General features: G+C 41.4%; 2 protein-coding genes across 20 annotated transcripts in view; both read right to left on the reverse strand.

The window, feature by feature from the left end:
* Positions 1-3970: 3970 nt before the first annotated feature.
* Positions 3971-17309, reverse strand: LOC112216852 (troponin T, cardiac muscle-like). Of its 4 annotated transcripts, none has more exons than XM_042300143.1 (15): positions 17207-17309; positions 13657-13692; positions 13511-13518; positions 12080-12106; positions 10839-10877; positions 9340-9357; positions 8845-8863; positions 8668-8731; positions 8314-8430; positions 7612-7689; positions 7392-7505; positions 7149-7261; positions 6823-6913; positions 6049-6089; positions 3971-4185 (listed from the first exon to the last, which is right to left on the reverse strand). In XM_042300143.1, exons 2-15 carry the CDS (start codon positions 13674-13676, stop codon positions 4146-4148), a joined length of 789 nt encoding a protein of 262 aa, XP_042156077.1. In that variant the 5' UTR covers positions 13677-13692; positions 17207-17309; the 3' UTR covers positions 3971-4145. The 4 variants fall into 4 exon arrangements, with proteins under 4 accessions (XP_042156077.1, XP_042156078.1, XP_042156079.1 ...); XM_042300144.1 differs by lacking the exon at positions 6049-6089 and adding an exon at positions 5714-5751 and having other exon boundaries at positions 17207-17308; XM_042300145.1 differs by lacking the exons at positions 10839-10877; positions 12080-12106 and having other exon boundaries at positions 17207-17307.
* A 288-nt stretch (positions 17310-17597) lies between these two features.
* The window catches only part of LOC112216853 (non-muscle caldesmon), a 54832-nt gene continuing 51984 nt past the window's right edge, over positions 17598-20445 (reverse strand). For 14 of the 16 annotated variants that reach the window (XR_006079211.1, XM_042300156.1, XM_042300155.1 and 11 more), the window contains one exon: positions 17598-19525. Coding sequence is in view for 14 of the 16 variants with exons in the window: in XM_042300156.1 (XP_042156090.1) it covers positions 19506-19525 (20 nt within the window). In the remaining 2 variants the exon portion in view is untranslated. The remainder of the gene's footprint in view (positions 19526-20445) is intronic. The other 2 variants (XR_006079210.1, XM_042300151.1) reach the window with 1 other exon arrangement.

The following is a 20445-nucleotide window of genomic DNA, read 5'->3' on the forward strand; positions in this document are numbered from 1 at the left end:
TGGCAACTGTGTCAGCATGCTTTGTGCCTGGCCCACCACAGGAGTAACTAGTGCTCAATAGGATGAGATCATCCCTGCCGGCCAAACTCAGACAACACTGAGTCAATTGTGCACTGCCCCATGGGTCTCCCGGTCACAGCCAGCTGCGACAGAGCCTGGACTTGAACCAGAATCTCTAGCGGAGCAAGAATGCAGTGTTTTAGACCACTGCGCCACTCAGGAGGCCCAGAGTAAATATTGTTTTAACCATTTTACTAGATTATCCGCACATGTACCTTAAAAGGTACCGACCAGTATCATGTACCTTTGACCTTTTTGTAAACCAGGGAACAACATTGTACCGTAACCGTACTCTTATTTTTGAGAGTGTGTGGATATACATTGGGGCAAAAAAAAAGTATTTAGTCAGCCACCAATTGTGCAAGTTCTCCCACTTAAAAAGATGAGAGAGGCCTGTAATTTTCATCATAGGTACACTTCATCTATGACAGACAAAATGAGGGGAAAAAAATCCAGAAAATCACATTGTAGGATTTATTTATTTATTTATTTGCAAATTATGGTGGAAAGTAAGTATTTGGTCACCTACAAACAAGCAAGATTTCTGGCTCTCACAGACCTGTAACTTCTTCTTTAAGAGGCTCCTCTGTCCTCCACTCATTACCTGTATTAATGGCACCTGTTTGAACTTGTTATCAGTATAAAAGACACCTGTCCACAACCTCAAATAGTCACACTCCAAACTCCACTATGGCCAAGACAAAAGAGCTGTCAAAGGACACCAGAAACAAAATTGTAGACCTGCACCAGGCTGGGAAGACTGAATCTGCAATAGGTAAGCAGCTTGGTTTGAAGAAATCAACTGTGGGAGCAATTATTAGGAAATGGAAGGCATACAAGACCACTGATAATCTCCCTCGATCTGGGGCTCCACGCAAGATCTCACCCCATGGGGTCAAAATGATCACAAGAACAGTGAGCAAAAATCCTAGAACCACACGGGGGGACCTAGTGAATGACCTGCAGAGAGCTGGGACCAAAGTAACAAAGCCTACCATCAGTAACACACTACGCCGCCAGGGACTCAAATCCTGCAGTGCCAGACGTGTCCCCCTGCTTAAGCCAGTACATGTCCAGGCCTGTCTGAAGTTTGCTAGAGAGCTTTTGGATGATCCAGAAGAAGATTGGGAGAATGTGATATGGTCAGATGAAACCAAAATATAACTTTTTGGTAAAAACTCAACTCATCATGTTTGGAGGACAAAGAATGCTGAGTTGCATCCAAAGAACACCATACCTATTGTGAAGCATGGGGGTGGAAACATCATGCTTTGGGGCTGTTTTTCTGCAAAGGGACCAGGACGACTGATCCGTGTAAAGGAAAGAATGAATGGGGCCATGTATCGTGAGATTTTGAGTGAAAACCTCCTTCCATCAGCAAGGGCATTGAAGATGAAACGTGGCTGGGTCTTTCAGCATGACAATGATCCCAAACACACCGCCCGGGCAACGAAGGAGTGGCTTCGTAAGAAGCTTATCAAGGTCCTGGAGTGGCCTAGCCAGTCTCCAGATCTCAACCCCGTAGAAAATCTTTGGAGGGAGTTGAAAGTCCGTGTTGCCCAGCAACAGCCCCAAAACATCACTGCTCTAGAGGGTCTGCATGGAGGAATGGGCCAAAATACCAGCAACAGTGTGTGAAAACCTTGTGAAGACTTACAGAAAACGTTTGACCTCTGTCATTGCCAACAAAGGGTATATAACAAAGTATATAGATAAACTTTTGTTATTGACCAAATACTTATTTTCCACCATAATTTGCAAATAAATTCATAAAAAATCCTACAATGTGATTTTCTGGATGTTTTTTTCTCTCATTTTGTCTGTCATAGTTGAAGTGTACCTATGATGAAAATTACAGGCCTCTCTTATCTTTTTAAGTGGAAGAACTTGCACAATTGGTGGCTGACTAAATACTTTTTTTGCCCCACTGTATGTTCTTGTTAACAAATACGTTTTGAAGCACTGCTGAGTTACATAGTTACCAAGCACTTCTGAGTTACATAGTTACCAAGCACTGCTGAGTTACATAGTTACCAAGCACTGCTGAGTTACATAGTTACCAAGCACAGCTGCGACATTAATTGTATTCCAGACCGAAAGTGTACAAGTTCAAACCTGAGTGCATTTATGCACACTTCATGTTACGTGTCCCTGAGCACTGCTACTTTTTTGTTGGGACCATGTTGTGTTGTCAGATAATCGCACAATTATTGACTTGATTCTGTGCAACTTTTAGCAGTGCAAAAATGTATTCTTGACAATAAATCTGTGGCCGATTTCTGTCATGGCCACAGACCTGGTGGTGTAGCAGGAAATGTAGGTTTCTGGTGTTCCCCTTATGGAAATCCCAAATGATTTCATATGTGAAATATCACGTGAAAGCGTGTTTTTGAACACGTTGTGTGACATTTCACATGTGAAAATGTGTTTTTGGAACACTTCACATGTGAAATCATGTGCAAGTGAAATTTCACATTTGAAATCATTTGCAAACTTATTTTTGGAACATCACATGAGATCATGTTTTCACACGTGCTTACATGTTGTCATTTGTCGTTTCATGATTTCACATTTTGCAATGGATATTGCCACGTTATCACGTTAACTTCACATATGATCACATGCGATCTCGTGAAATTCATGTGGTTTTTCCATTAAGGGTGAGGACCATATTAGGATGTTTGTAAGATGTTCTCAAGGCATGTGTTTTACCAGTTGTCAGGACATCACGTGATGGTCCCAAACCATCCCAAACAATTTACAAGTAAAGTAATGAAAAGGTATGGTGGTTTTAAAGTGAGTGGTTCGCTGTTCAGCTAAAATATGACCTGGGATTTGAGGTGTGATGATATTTCTGCTGTGCCACAAAGTCTGTAGTATTCCCCTACTCATTAATTACCTATGCACTTAGCAAAAGAGTGCCAGGTGCACTGCTATTTTAGTTATCAGTTAATCTGTGTATTTTCACATCATTGATTTAATTGAGGTATTTCAGTCATTTGAGGGTTTTCTGTATATATATCTAATGTTGATGGGGCATACTATTCTATTTCAGTGTTACTCCTGAATCACTATGATAAATACAGTTTTTGAATGTATTTTTGAACAAAACTGAGATTTTTTTATATATATATTTTTTGAGTCCAGTGTAGGAATACAGGTGAAATCAGTTTTTGACACAGACATGGTGGGTGTAACAGGACGATCACAATGCCGTTCAAATCCCAGGTAAATGATTATTAATAACTGTAGAAATAAACACACACAATATAATTATGTGTGTCAAATAATGTAAATAGAAAACACTATGATAAAAGCATTGTGTATCATTTCTGTTTTCACATGTGCAGTGTTCCAAAACCCCGATTTCACATGTGAAACGTCACGTGAAATGTCCCTAAAGCACGTTGTCAAGTGAAATGTCTTATGTGAAATCGTGATTTTCTACACGTGAAGTCGTGTTCTTTCTGTAAGGGATTGCACTGTGCAGGCACTATTATGTGTTATGTTGTACTGTGGTATTATATGCCTGGTTAACAGATAGATGTATTTATTTCAATCACTTGTTGCCAAGTCTAATAATACCAATTGATTGGATTTATATAACGCTTTTCCCAGATGCTCGAAACGCTTTACGTTATGTTAAGTTATCAGCCGGAGGTGGAGGGAGAGAAGGAAGCTAGATTTGAATTCACGCCCCCCCAGGGAATTGAGACGAAAGCGTCAGCGCTACTGGGGCCACAGTATTGTACATTATATAATAATAATATATACAAATTGGCAGACACATTTATCCAAAGCGACTTGCTGGAGTCTTCCGTGCATTTTCACATGGGTAGCACCAGTCTTGTACATTTTTTTCCGGCCTCAAACTTTTCAATATTTTTCTTTGAAATTAAATCACACACAATCAAAAGCAAACATCTCTTTATTGTTTCTAGCCTCATGCACAGCAAACAGGGACCGTGACAACAGCACATTTCCATAGTCCTTTGCATGCGCACTGATAACAAGAAGAACAACAAAACAATCTTCCATCATCATCTGGCGTATCAGTCCTGGAGACTTCATCCTGCCAGGTCTCATTACCTCCTGACCGCCTTGGCCTTGCCTCTGCCCTTGGCACTGTGAAACCACACAGAGTCGACAGACCAGTCAAACACCTCTGTCACTGTTTCTATCTGACCAGTATGTGTCGCTATTATATTGATATACTTAAGAACAATACATGTAGTTATACTAAGAGCTAAAAGGAATAGTACAAGTGATTATTATGCTAATGTAGGTGAATACATATGACCAACAAAATATTTTAAATATTGAGGACATGTATATGGAGGCCATTCAAAGGTTCTACCCGCAACATCTTCAGCATATCTATCCTCAACATTTTCTATAATGATTACAGGAGCAGAGAGAGTTGAGTTTTGAAAGAATGAGTCAGAGATAGATAGACTGATGCATGAAAGTGGGGAGAGGGGAGATGGGAATGGAAACAGAGACAGTTCTGTGAGAGTTGGCATGCGTCACAGGATGAAAGGGAACACAGAACTTTCACAAACAGGGGTTAGTGAAGGACGAGGATGAATGAATGAATGACATGGCGATCGTGTCCTATCTTCAGCGGTCTTACCGTGATGTTCTCTTAGGGCCAAATCCTAGCTTTCATTGTCTCGTAGTTTGCCATTGACATCAGTGCATGACTAAGTGAACATTTGACTGAATTGGAAGTTAGAATTTCACCCATAATGCACAATTTAAATGTATAATTTATCATAGGCTATCAATCTATCATTCCTAAAGTCTGACATTTGAGTTAAAAAGCTATAGCCAGCCAATCTATCTGTAAAATTCAACTTACCATCAGAAAACAGTGAGACTTCAGATAGTGGACAGGAGTCAACCCAGACATATTGGATTCTGTACTTTAACTTACAGATTTTTTTTCCAGAGGTCATTTTTTGGAGGCATTACAGTACATATTGTATGCACTGCAATACATACAACTTAACTAAGTTCCTTAGCCTACAGAGAATCTAATCTACTGTCAGTTTTGATGATGACACAATGTTCTGGGGCCAATAGTAGGCTGTTGATTAGGATCACGATCTTCCCAGTCTACTGGGGTCTATTCTAGATGAATGGAGAGGGATGGATGGAATGGAAGGAGCCACTCAAAAAAGACTGGTCAAATTAGGATGTAGCACTACGATCCTAATGTTTTCTCCCAGGTTGAATCATATGCGCCCAGCTCGTTCTCTTCAAGCAGGATCATGTGACTTTAAAAGGCCTTGGGGTTAAGACAGTGAACAGTGAATGGGTGAGGGACAATTGGTGTATCTCAATGGTCTAAAGTAGCTCCTTCACCTTGTCTCCTTTCCTTCGTCTGCACTGATGAGAATAAAAGCAGGAAAGGTTGCTTTCACACACCCTGTGTCTTCAGATCAATACAGATTAAGGAGAGGAGACGAAGAGAGGAAGCCACTTCAGACTTTTGAGACACCCCTGAATGTCTTGATAGTACTCCAACACTGGGCTTTTATTATTTTTTTTTTTTAATGAGTAGCATTCAATATAATTGCTTGGTTGGTTTAGGCCCCCCAAGCTCTTTTAAATAGAGGGGAAACTGACCAGTGTGGCTCTGGGTACTTACCTCTGGTGGTCCTGGACACGGGCCAGAAGCTGATTGATCTGTGAAGGGACACACAGTGGAGGCTGCCTAAGCACTGAGACAACACACTGACTGACACCTGTAGGGAAACCTGGGATCCTGCAGTTTGGAGCCACGGCCTGGCTGCACCACCACCTGTCTGAGGAGCGTGTGGTTCACCAGTGGTTCACCTGTGGTCCACCACCTGACCTGACCCCGTCGCCCGGTTGAGCTTCCCTGAGCCCCGAGTGTAAAATAAAAAACGCTCACTCTGACAACAATGACTGACAGCGGACTACACAACAGTGAGGTTGACGCCCCCACAGCCCATTACTCACAACTTCTGCTGCTCATTGATTCGGGTCTGGAGAACATTCATCTGGAAGCAAGTCAGAGTTTTAGACAGCTGCGCCCCTCTTAGGCAGTAGGATTAACACCACCAGTTTCAGAATAGGGGATGTGGCTTGTTACGCATGTATATATTTCAACTGCTTTGTATTTCATGAGTGTAAGTTACTCTCAGTGAAATGGACTCCATTTACAGAATGTTAAGGGACACGTGTAATGCTTTGGTATAGAGGACAGGCGGCTGGTGGCACCTAAATTGGGGAGGACCGGCACATAGGAATGGCTGGAACGGAATAAATGGAATGGTATCAAACACGTGGTTTCCATGTGTTTGATACCATTCATTTCACAGTAACACTTGAGTCATTTAGCAGACCCTCTTATCCAGAGAGACGTACAGTCAGTGCATTCATTTTAAGGTCGGTGAGACAACCCTATCACTGTTGTAGTAAGTACATTTATTCTCATTTCACTCCCATTATGTATTATGAACAGTCCTCCCCTCACCAGCCTCCTGTGCTATGCAGTCATTGGATGACAGAGGAGATGATAAGGAGTTCAGAGGAGATGATATGGAGGTCAGGACACAAGAAAAAGACCCAGACCCATTTGAGGTAAAATATCACAATCTTGCAATCGTCACCGTACTATGCTGTCATGTCATTGGGCACGACCAGTGATCTTGTTCTTACCCTGTGGATCACAATGCACAGTACAGCCACGGGTATTATCACCATAGCTTGGACCTGAGTGAGAACCCTTACGTCGTATTTCTGCTTCTTCAGTTTCTCGCCGAGGTCAAACTTCTCCGCCTCCAACTCCATCATCCACTGCCACAGCTCATTGGCCTTCTCCCTGCAGGATGACAACCAATGGGAAGCCAGCGTTCAGTCAGAGCATGCGGTTCTACTTTTGGTCTCTCTTTCACAGGAGACTTTCTAAGCAACCATATGTATTTATGTACAGTAGATCATTTCAATAATGAAATAGAGCTTTCAACGTGTGTCCCTGAAAAGTGCATAACTTTTGACCAGAGCCCGGGTGCCATTTGGGACTCGTGAGTATTTGGGGGTAATTAAATACATCATACTTGAGTTTGTCCTCGTTGAGATGGTCGATGATCAGAGCCTTCCTTCTGTCAGCCAGAATCTTCTTCTTCTTTTCTCTCTCCGTCTGCTTCTTGGCTCCCTTCTTGCCCTCTTGCTGTGGATGGACATCACCGCAGCACAGCGAGAGGGCACGCAAGTGTCAAGATAACCACGAGGGGGCAGCAAATCTGATGCGAATGTTGTAATCATGAGAGAGACCGAGTGAGTGTGGAGCTAGCGCTGACCTTCTGTTGGATGCCACCGTAGGTGTGAGTCATGGTAGTGAGGGCCTTCTTCTTCTTAGCGTCATCATCGTGCTTCCTACGCTGTTCATCTTGCTCCCTCCTCTCTTTCTCTTCCTGCGTCGGGGAGTGAGCAACAGAAGGTTAAACAAGAGAAGAAAACAACTTGGGCCGCAGTTGGCCTTGATATCACAATGGAAACATTACACAATGAGAGACTCACGGCTAGACGGGCCTGTCTCTCTTTCTCTTGCTCAGCACGAATCCTCTGCTGCTCTGCCCTCTCGGTACGACGCTTCTCCTGCACACGCACACACACACACACACACACACACACACACACACACACACACACACACACACACACACACACACACACACACACACACACACACACACACACACACACACACACACACACACACACACACACACACACACACACACACACACACACACACACACACACACACACACAGATAAGGTATCCAACTTGATTTCTCTGTGTACCTCAAGACTATGTTGGCACACTGAGCCTGGGCTTAAGCTATGGAAGCCAGCCAGAACGTCAGGCTTGCAATGTCACTCATTACGTGTGCAGTTCACCAACACGCCCATGTAGTGTTCCAGCAGTGTGTGAGCAGTGTGTGTGTGTGAGCTCCAGCTGTGTGTGAGCAGTGTGTGTGTGTGAGCTCCAGCTGTGTGTGAGCAGTGTGTGTGTGTGAGCTCCAGCAGTGTGTGTGTGTGAGCTCCAGCAGTGTGTGTGTGTGAGCTCCAGCAGTGTGTGTGTGTGTGTGTGAGCTCCAGCTGTTAGTGAGCAGTGTGTGTGTCTGAGCTCCAGCAGTGTGTGTGTGTGTGTGAGCTCCAGCTGTGTGTGAGCAGTGTGTGTGTGTGAGCTCCAGCTGTGCCACAGTAGAGGACTTACGATCCTGTTGACGAGACTGATGAGCTCATCTTCATCTTTCTTCCTCTGGACAAAGTGAGACTCAATCAGAGAGGTCAGCTCAGCCATGTCCTTCTCTTGACGCTTCCTATGCAGGTCCTGTAAACCGCACACACGCACGCACACACGCACGCACGCACACACACACACACACACACACACACACACACACACACACACACACACACACACACACACACACACACACACACACACACACACACACACACACACACACACACACACACACACACACACACACACAGTGTGATTAGTGAGTTGGGCACTCTTATTGCTATATTCAGATGATCTTGCTGGTAGGATTACATTACTCACGTCAAAATCGACTTTACCATCTCCCTCTGGTAGCTTTGGAGGGGCAACATTTGGCATAAAACTTCTGAAAAACATTAGAGATGATTCCATCAAATACTCTCCATTCAATTACTTTGATTCAGTGACACGGCAAACCACAAGAGAAAGTTATTGGCCGAAATAGAATCAAACACTTACTTTGGTTTGGCTTTGGAATCTGTAAGTCACAATGATATATGATATATTATATTATATTATTTTTGATTCAAAGTAGAAATAAGAAGTGATCAAAATCAATATAAATCTGATTAGTAAAATCAAAATTTTGAAATGCCTCTTAACCAAAATTAGAAAAAGGTTTGAAAAGTATTTTAACACATAAATACCTTTGAAAATGTTTCAACAGACGTTTTTCAAAACTTCAAAACTTCTCAAAACGAAATCTACATGTGACTTATGTACGGTCTTGTTTTATAGCAAAAACAATCCAATATTATTAGACTGAGACGCATGATTTTCTGAAATTCTCTACAAAATACATACAGTGAACTTGACAACTACACCTAGAACTAGTTACATAGAACAAGACTAGATCTAGAATTAGTTACATAGAACAAGACTAGACCTAGGACTAGTTACATAGAACAAGACTCGATCTAGAACTATAGTTACAAAGAACTAGACAGCGCTCACCTTGAGTCTCTCCACCGGCTGTTGGTGAAAAACATACAGAAAGCGAAGGGATGAATACACACAGAGCTTTCAACAGAATATTCACACATTTATGGTAACAAATTGGATTATTACGGCAGGGTATTTCAGTGATAGGCCTTATCTAGTGAAACCTACTGTATGAAAGTGTGTATTACGCAACCCAAACCAATGCATTATCACATAGTGATGGCTCAATGTTCTGACAGGCAGCGGAATGGTATAAAACACAGAGTATTAGATACTAAGAAATACAAAAGAACATTCACAGCAGACCGTCACAGTCTATAGTTATAGGTCTACACTTCATGCATTCTGTACAAGACAACAACGTATTAACAGGCACCTTCTCCTGCAGGCGTTTCTATGTGAGGGACATGAGAAGGATTCGTTTAGTAGTCGATAAGACTGAAATGTGGATCAGTGACGTGTGAGAATATGACGTTGTAAAAACAGATGCTGTAAAGGTCTATTGATATTGAATCAGTACATATGAATCAGTAATGGGGGTTATCAATATGATACGTTTGTTCGCTGGGTATGCTAAAGGGGCCCAAATGGTACCAGTGAAAGGTGTGCTATTTAAGCAATAAGGCCAGAGGGGGTGTGGCATATGGCCAATATACCACAAACCCCCGAGGTGCCTTATTGCTATTATAAGCTGGTTACCAACATAATTATAGCTGTAAAAATACACTTTTAGTCATACCCGTGGTATACGGTCTGATACACCACGGCTGTTAGCCAATGAGCATTCAGGGTTCAGGGCTCAGTTTATAATACAGTTTATAACATGCATACATCTGGGATATCAAATGCAGCTCAAACTAAGTGAATTTGAAGCCAAGAAACGCGTTTATCTTCTACTACTGCGGGGGGCGGGTCTGTGATAAAAGCATCATCAGACTGATTAGCAAAGATAGGAAGGCGTGAAGCGAATAATAGAATATGAGACGATGTACTGTACATATTTGTAAGATGAAGCCAAGAAAAGCTCAATAAAGCATGAAGCAAATAATTACGAAAATGAATGTGCAAAAATATTTTGTTGCGGCTTTGACAGCACCCGTGGGACAGATTAGCTGCATGCTGCTGTCGTGCCTAGTTAATATATTATGTTACTACTGCAGATAGAAGGTATAATCTATGCAGGGGAAAACTTCGTAATGTCGAGGTTAAATATCAAAATTACCTTCTACTGCAGTGGGCTCTTTTGTAAGGTTAAGAGAACGAGGAGTGGATCAGTTGAGTGTAAAAAATATGAGGTCGAGAACAATAATATATATTATAATATATATAAAAATAAAAATAACTCAGTTAGTGTTGTGAAAATACGTATGTACTGTATGCTACATTAATATAATGCCGATTGCTCATGTGTCTTCGATTACTTCACTGGCATTAGTGAATGTGTACTATTAGCACAAATATACATATATACTAGAAACTAAAGACCATGGTGAAGCAAAAATGGCCTTTACCTTCTACTTCTGGCTCTGGCTCTGGTTCTGGCTCTGGTTCTATAGTGAAGATACAATATTAGTATGTGAATAAAGCTTGAAGCAAACAAGACAGACTTACTCTAAACACTTATCTCTGGCAAGGCGGAAATGAAAAGTCTAATCATGATGCCGTAGCTAGGGCGCATCCTAACGTGCAGCAGTGATATATTTAATGTGAAAAGCAGGAAAGCGTCACCTGGTTCTACGTCTAGTGTGGTCTCTATGGTAACGGTAGGGAAGGATTAGCAAGGGGATCAATTATTATTATGATTATTCAATCATAATAATAATGTGCAATAACAAGAAGCATATCAAGCCATGACACGGTTTACCTACAACTGCAGAGGCAGGTTCTGTGGTAAAAGTCATGTCGTTGATTAGTGAATTTGCAATGAGTGAAGCAAATGACTTGAAAACGGGATAGTTCAGCAATTGTACATATTTAGATATACTGCAGATACATCACTTAACTATCCCTTTGATAAAGATGCTAACTTTTTTGGTAGTAAGCCAATAATAATAATAATAATAGCCAAGAAAAGCTTTACCTTCTACAGGTTCTGGGGCAGGTTCTGTTATAGCTAAAAGCATACGTTTGTTTAGTGCCAGCCACTGTTATGCTAAGGCAGAGACAATAAGGCAGAGAGAAGTACAGTCTTTGCTCTGATTAGGAAGCCAATATTATTTTGCTGCTCCACGAGGAGAGGTGTTATATATATATATATATCTGCTAGACAACTGCTTTCAACTTGATTGACTACAAAACCACTGTGCACATACCAAAATATTTTTCTAAATGTTTATAAATGTAACCTATTTGGGTACAAAATATAACTTGTATGTGGGGTATATTACATGTGTATTAGCATGCAGAATCTCTACATATGAAGCATTGAAGGTCATGACCTTCCTCTGCAGGAGCAGCCTCTATTGTAAGGACATCAGACATATGAATAAAGCCCATTGTTTTGTTCATCATTAATACAGCCAAAATCATGACTGCAGCGCTAACTATAGGAATACTGTATGCCGACTGAAATGAAGGTACCAGTGACTAGAGCCAATATGTTACAATGCATTTTATGAAACTGGTATGTATGACCTAGGAATATAGATGATTTCAACCCTGAAGAAAACTGAATCTCTAGCTGTACAATATGCGTATCTTGGTAATATATAGATCTGTTTCCATGCAGTTCACAGCACATGGGAAGCTTTACCTTCCTCTGCTGGGACTTCAACCTCGACTGATGAGTGGACAGAAGATTGATTATTGGTTCTATATAAAGCAATGAGTTGGTAGAAGTTGGCCCTAACCACTGACCTAGGGTCAGATATTGTTTATGTATAATAATGATTGTGGTTTAGAATTGGGGTTGGGTGATCTTATCCTAGATCTGTCGTCGGGGCCACTTCTACGATAAGATCAAGGCAAACTGTTTATTCCACCATCAAACTGGTATGAAACTCATTTTCATACATAAGGATCAGATTGGATCCAAATGTTTAAATCTGATTCAGTATCAGCGTGATTTCCATACAGTACATACAAACATGTCATGCAACCTTTGTCAGAACATTGAGAATCATTCTGGAGTGAACAACACTGTCTATGGAGATGGACGCATGAAAAGGGTATAAGTCTCATACTCATGAATTGGATGTCGATGTAAGCATACACCACAGAGACAGAAGGGTAGGAAATCAGTATACAAATGATATGCACATTCCACATGTTTATCTTGACAGACAAAACGTAGACATAGCATTTTAAATTTCACGTGAAAAAGATCTCACTTAACGTGTGTATTTTGATCAGGTACACGAAGCATGCTTTTTTGAAATTCACAGAGAATTTGAGTGTAAACAGTAACGAATGGCCTATGACAGGCTTTGACAATGACACAAGAAGCACAATAGACTTGCTACGGTATATCTATCATGCGCTCCATCAAACAATGTCCAAGTAACGCACGGAGCCATGCAAAGCTTTTACCTTCCTCTGCGAGGGTTTCTGCGACTGCGCAGACATAGGTGAAGTCAGCTCAGCAATATAGCTAATATAGTCAATCTTAGCATTATATGTGCAATTGAGTGTACAAAACATTAGGAACACCTTCCTAATATTGAGTTGTAAACCCCTATTCCCCTCTGAGCAGCCTCAATTTGCCGGGGCATGGGCTCTACAAGGTGTCGAAAGCGTTCCACAGGGATGCTTCCCACAGTTGTGTCAAGTTGGCTGGATGTCCTTTGGGAGGTGGACCATTTTTGATACACACGGGAAACTGTTGAGCGTGAAAAAAAAACAGCAGTGTTGCAGTTCTTGACATTCTCAAACCGGTGCGCCTGGCCCCTATTACCATACCCCGTTTCAAAATATCTTGTCTGGCCCATTCACCCTGTGAATTGCACACACAATTGTCGCAAGGCTTAAAAATCCTTCTTTAACCTGTCCCTTCATCTACACTGATTGAAGTGGATTTAACAGGGGACATCAATTAAGGATCATAGGTTTTCACCTGGATTCACCTGGTCAATCTATGTCATGGAAAGAGCAGGTGTTCCTAATGTTTTGTACACTCAGCGTACAGTGGCTTGAAGCATATTTTGTTCAGTCAAAAAGTAATAATACATTCTCAGTCTTACTGTACCTTCCTCCCTGAAAAGAAAAGAAATTTAAAAAAACATGAGACATTTTGTTGGAAGACATTGTTTTGGATGACATCTTCATCACTAGATACACTGGCTGTCGTTTCCATAGTTTCTGAGATGACAAAGATAAATAGGCTACACTTACTCATTTTCTTCATCTGCCATGTTTAGATTGGATTACCTGGACATGAGAGACAAGAGTACTGAGGTTTTCTGTTTCACACAAATAAGCGCAGGGGGGGAAGGAATAGATTGGTGAACTGACAGGGGCATGGATGGATTGCAGAAATACTTGATTAAGACCGAACCATTTGAATCTTTCCTCCCCACACAAAGCGGTGTCTAAAATGGCACCCTACTCCTGATATAGTGCACTACTTTTAACCAGGGCTCTAGTGCACTAGATAAGGAATAGGGACCATTTTAAACCCACTCAGGCCTAGTAACATTTTTCATCCGTGGCAAATAGAGATACATAGTACAGTAATATCTGACGTGTTGGAATATCTGACGTGAGTGGAGTCTATGTACGTGTATGCTACTGTTCAAAAGTTTGGGGTCACTTAGAAATGTCCTTGTTTTTGAAAGAAAAGCACATTTTTTTGTCCATTACAGTGTAGACATGATTCATGTTGTAAATGACTACTGTAGCTGGAAACGGCTGATATTTAATGGAATATCTACATAGGCGTACAGAGGCCATTATCAGCAACCATCACTCCTGTGTTCCAATGGCACGTTGTGTTAGCTAAACCAAGTTTATCATTTTAAAAGGATAATTGTTCATTATAAAACCCTTTTGCAATTATGTTAGCACAGCTGAAAACTGTTGTCCTGATTAAAGAAGCATTACAGGCTCAAAGTGGCCAGAAACAAAGACCTTTCTTCTGAAACTCGTCAGTCTATTCTTGTTCTGAGAAATGAAGGCTATTCCATGTTAGAAATTGCCAAGAAACTGAAGAGCTCGTACAACACTGTGTACTTTCCCTTCACAGAACAGCACAAACTGGCTCTAACCAGAATAGAAAGAGTGTGAGGCCCCGGTGCACAACTGAGTTAGAGGACGCCTCACTAGTCCTCAACTGGCAGCTTCATTAAATAGTACTCGCAAAACAGCAGCCTCAATGTCAACAGTAAAGTGACGACTCCAGGATGCGGCCCTCTCGGCAGAGTTGCAAAGAAAAAGCCATATCTCAGACTGGCCAATAAAAATAAAAGATTAAGATGGGCAAAAGTACCCAGACACTGGACAGAGGAACTCTGCCTAGAAGGCCAGCATCCTGGAGTCGCCTCTTCACTGTTGATGTTGAGACTGGTGTTTTGCGAGTACTATTTAATGAAGCTGCCAGTTGAAGACTTGTGAGGCATCTGTTTCTCAAACTAGACACTCTAATGCACTTGTAATCAAACCCACAAATGCTGATGCTCCAGATACTCAACTAGTCTAAAGAAGGCCAGTTTTCTTGCTTCTTTAATTAGGACAACAGTTTTCAGCTGTGCTAACATAATCACAAAAGGGTTTTCTAATGATCAATTAGCCTTTTAAAATGATAAACTTGGATTAGCTAACACAATGTGCCATGGGAACACAGGAGTGATGGTTACTGATAATGAGCCTCTGTACGCCTATTTAGATATTCCATAAAAAATCAGCTGTTTCCAGCTACAATAGTCATTTACAACATTAACAATGTCTACTCTGCATTTGTGATCAATTTGATGTTATTTTAATGGACAAAAAAATGTGCTTTTCTTTCAAAAACAAGGACATTTCTAAGTGACCCCAAACTTTTGAACAGTAGTGTATGTGGTGTTCTTTCACCACTGGCACTGGCTGCCCTGAGGCCCTCAGCTCTAAACAGCTCCAAGACTAATCCTCAGCCATTTCCTCTTGGCATGGAGGGCCTCTCCTCTCTGCTCTATAGTCAGGATAACCTGTTGTCTGGATAACACACTAACCATTACACTGGGACTGGGACTGCAATGGACACTTTGAGGGCCACATTTAAGCATTTTTGCACCAGGCACTAAAATGCACTGTTACTTTCCAATACTTTGTTTATAGATTTCCAGTTTAAGGCAAACAGATAACAGTAAATTCAACTTTTATTTATTTAATTCTTTACAACCACTGCCCTGCCATCCCAATCGTAAATCAGTGCACTAAATGTGTTTACTCTATTCTAGAAACAGAAGGTGAACACGTTGCACATGTGCTAAGGAATAGCAGATATCTCCCAGCTATGTACTGTCCCTTTAATTCAACTCCAACTTATTATTTCAAGCTGATGGCCTTGTCATACCACATTCGGGGCATTTTAGGGACAACCTGAAGGTTATCATTACCTTTACAGACAGGAACAGATTCCTGAGGTTATATAGTCCTATATTTAACTAACAAATGTCAGAATGCTATTGTGTGGATGAATCATTTGAGATGACACCTTTCCGTTTGAAAGACCAATCGTCAGATCATAAAACTAGTGTCACTCCGTTGATATACAGAGGGGTTATTTTTAACCATGATAAAGCACAGTTCATCAGCAGGTGTTAGGTGCTCTTCCAGACAATGAAGTTGGCTGAGCTTATTGAGTGCCTGCGTGCTCGTACTCACACACACAGTAAATCAATGAATAACATGCCAGTCAAGGCCAGCTTATTTTGGACAACAGGGGTTGGTCAGCCATCTAGAGCTTTACATACAACACCCATCAACTCCACAGCTTTTAGCAACATGCATTACATTCCCAAGATGATCCCATTATGAAACTATCAGAGGAGATGGGAGTCAATCTTAACATTGACCATATTTGCCATGAAGGTAAAACTGAAGCAACCCTAGAGACCTGGTTTAGAAAACCATTACCCCTCACCTCACCCATCCCTCTCTCCCTCCTTCCCTAACCCCTTTTCTGTCCCTTCCTGTGCCCACCGTCTGACCTTACATACCAGTTCATGTGAAGTGTATTTGGGACACACTCCTATGCATAACATACATTTGGACTGAAGTAGCTAGCCTACAGTGTAGCTCTTTAACACAGACTTTCAATTCAGTTGAGGACAAGTGTCCCAGTCCGACCCCCAAATGGTTACAACAGAGAACTCTAGCTAAGAGAGGTGTGAAGTAGAATATAGACCATCTGTTTAAAGAGCTGTCTCAAAACATATTAACTGAAATCCACCGAGAATTCACAGGCGATGAGACTTGTTTCCCTGTGGAATTAAATGTGTTTTGCTTTAATGTGTGTGGTCAGTATTGGATCCTGGCTCGATCGCTGGAATAACACGGTCTGACAGTGGCAGGAATGTTGCGGGTGCCGCTTTCAGCATTAAGTCAAAGCCCAAAGCATGCTAACACCCAGTTCCCCCTACAGAGGACGAGCTTAGCGCCCACTGACAGTCTGTCTCTGTCCAGTCTGAGCCATGAGAAGCAAATCAAACAAATGGGGAAAAAAAAACAGAATCCAAACTTTTCTCTCTGGCAGTGCCTGAAATGTATTAGTTCAGCATTTGTGAATGCAAAAAAAAAATATATGGTCCCTCTTGCCCAGAGAACATTTATTCCACATCCCCAGTGCCCAGATTGACAAGGGTTATGAGGCATAGGTCCAGCCTCAGAGCAGGCATTCATGCATGCATGCATGCCCATAAAGTGTTATCACAGTCAAGTCAGGGGTCACAGTTAATAGCCTTACCTCCAAACCCCACGGGGAAGAGAGATGGTAAAGTAGTGCTGGGCCGGTCTTATTCGTTGAGATCCAGAAACAGACAAGTTCAATGAGACTCTTAAGGCTCCCATAATACAGCCCTGCCACCAATGTCACCACCTCTTATCTCTGATTGGCTAGGGCAGTGAAGTCTATTGCTGGAGTTAGAGAAAGCCTAATATATATCTCAACCATTAAAGGAGGAACAACGACTTGACAGCGGCTGATCTAATAGTTATAGTCATGTAATGTTATACTCACACAGACTTTTAACATTCATTTGGTTCCGAGTTCCAAGATAGGTAGAGGTTGAACGGTCTAAGCAGCCAATGATAGTGAGTTCAGTGTTAGAAAGAGGAAAATAAACTAGACAAATTGGAACAATTTATATCTCTTTATTGCGGTTGTTGAGTCAGCGGTACAAATATTTCAGAACATTTATTCTGTAGGAAACTACCCACTCCCATCACAAAGTTTGATCTGAAACTGCAGATAGTGTGCCTTGCATAGTTAACTCTACACAATAAATGAGGGTGTTTGAAATAAAAAGCTAAATTACCAAAATATGAAATAACAGCAATGTAAAATAATGTCATATATATCTTGGTCAGACTCCATTGCTTGTAGTTCTAAGGAGTCATGGAATGTGATTGTCAAGGTTTACACAGAACAATCTTTCAATGCCCCTGATAACCTTTATTTAATACCCATATCAACAAAGCATGTCATGCAAAAATGAATGAGCGAAACGTGAAACGCATAATCCTCAATAATGAAACGTTAAAATGAAGAAGAAAGAAACAGCTGAAGTCAAACTGAGTTGGCAAAGTGGAAGGTACAGTTTATTCGGTGCCTGCAACAACAAGGCCTTGAGACCATTTTGGATGTAAAGGATTTGTACTGGAAACATGATCTTACATACCGCAACGCAACTTTAAGAAAACTCAACACAAGCGTCAAGCGCAATTGTCATCTGGAGTCAAAATGTGTCTGCTGTTGACTGACTCAATCCTCGATCATTGTCCACATCTAAATGTGCACTTTCCCTTCTTCCAGAGTCCTATAGTTATTAGTACATGGGATTTGGGCTTAAATGGCAAGGCGGCATACAGCTTAAAACCGATGCCGTCTCAAGGTGCAGGCACGGTGTATAAATGTGTATCTGGCCTGCTATATTCAGACAACCTCACTGACAACGCGGAGGTCCTTAACATCCTGGATAGAAGCCATTGGAGCATGCATGTGAATAAGCCCGGCGGTGTGCTTAGTGGTGTGGAATGTTGTGGGTCAGAGAGTCCCTAAAATGAGGATGTAACTCTTAAGTACACCTGCTGCATCATGGGTTGTTTGCAAGTTTAACAAAGTGAATTTAGAGATTCAAAACAGCAGGTACAAAAGCCACAAAAACAGCCAATGACAAAACACGTTAAAAAACAAAAACATAAATAAATTGAAACGAGGATAATAAACGTTATAATAGCCGTCTTAATATACAACTTTCCTTTAGTTGTTTGCACTGCCTTTCATTGCCTCTTGTCGGTTGGTAGTCATTTAATTTTAGAGTACAAAAGCGAAACAAATCTTGAGTATAAAGCTGTAATAGAAGATACAGTATAATATTCATAACGACGTGTACTTCTGTGCTAACACATTAACTCAGACCGTTGTTGCACTATTGGTAAGACAAAATAAAGTGAAATAAGCCAAATCTACGGAGTGCTTATAATCTCTCTCCTGAACTGGTGAACATGAATAAAATAGCTATGTGTGAAGCTTTGCTTTAAATATAAATAAAAAAAGAAGTGAGATGGACGACATGGACAGAGCATCGATGGTAGATCTCTCTCTTTGGAACACGGAGATGATTGTGGAACTGGAAACCTCATAAAAAACATTTCTCCACTATATCAAAAGTACACACGTACTGAAGAGCGCATGGGAAATATATCTAATCTCAATTATTATTTTTTTCTTCTGCAAGTTTTTGCTTATTACATATAAAACAAATCACCATATCATAAAACATCCAAATTTCACAGCATATTATTTTGTTTGTTGAGAAGGTAAATCATAGCAAATTCGTTGTGCAAAAGGCACTACACTGTAGATTACGAGATGGTGGCTATTCGTTTCAGTACAGTGCTTATTAAATAAAATCTCCTGTTTCTCTCCATTCCTTGGGTTCCCTCAGGGTGGTGGTCATATTGTTTTGGTATAATACACATAGAAAAAGGAAGAGTCTTGGATTGTCTTGGTCCCCACCAGCCTTCAGAAGAAGCTCTTCGTATCATTCGTGTCCCATACCTGCTGAGGGACAGAGACAAGTCTATCAGAGCTACAGTCAAAATCTAAGAGTTGAATACTCTAACCTCTAACCTATTTCAGATGGGTTAGACCCACACATCCATCCACCTACCCACACATACTTTTTACATACACCTTTATTGACACCTTTATTGACACCTTTATTGAACTACCATATCTATTAGAAAGAGGTGTAGGATGTCTAGCCGAAGGACAAAACCATTATGCCTTTACACACACAGTCAGTCTAATTTAGCCAGCTAAAGAGACCTCGGTCTTGGTAGTAATCTTGATCTGGTGTTAAGTCTTTGCAGTATGACTAGAGCCTTCAGTAAGAACAGTCAAGCAGGCCTTTCTGCATGAGACTGGGGTTGTTGCATGCTGTTCGATGTGGTGTCAGAGGTCCCTGCCTGCCTGCCTGCCTACCCGTCTCTACTGACATTTATATAACTGACTCCTGCCATGTTGTCATTTGCCCTTCTCTCAGCGACAACAAAGAGGGGGAGTGAATACAAGGTGTGTGTGTGTCGAGAAACGTTGGACGTGTGTAGCTATTTCAAGCGTCTCGCTCTACTTTTACACATTCACCATTAAAAGTAGAGAGAGACACAGATTGTCTGGGGTCGAGATTTTCAGAATGCACCAAATATGGAACCACACCTTGCCTGAACGGTGAAGTGAGCTTGTTACATTACGTTTGCCTCTCCTCTGCTAGCCCCTGACAAAATTAGGTGTATGGCGTGATAATCTTCCACCACACAGGCTAGTAGTGTGTCAACCCAACAGCTGTTAATTTGTTCACAGCCTGGAAGGTCCGACCCCAACAATAGAATCCATGTCGGGGTAAGGTGGGGGTTGAGGATTGGGGGGGGTTTGGACAAACGACACATTTCACAGACACGTCCGACATCCCTGAAGGCCAG

Source organism: Oncorhynchus tshawytscha, linkage group LG17, assembly GCF_018296145.1.
Source record: "Oncorhynchus tshawytscha isolate Ot180627B linkage group LG17, Otsh_v2.0, whole genome shotgun sequence".
Taxonomy (NCBI): Eukaryota; Metazoa; Chordata; class Actinopteri; order Salmoniformes; family Salmonidae; genus Oncorhynchus; species Oncorhynchus tshawytscha.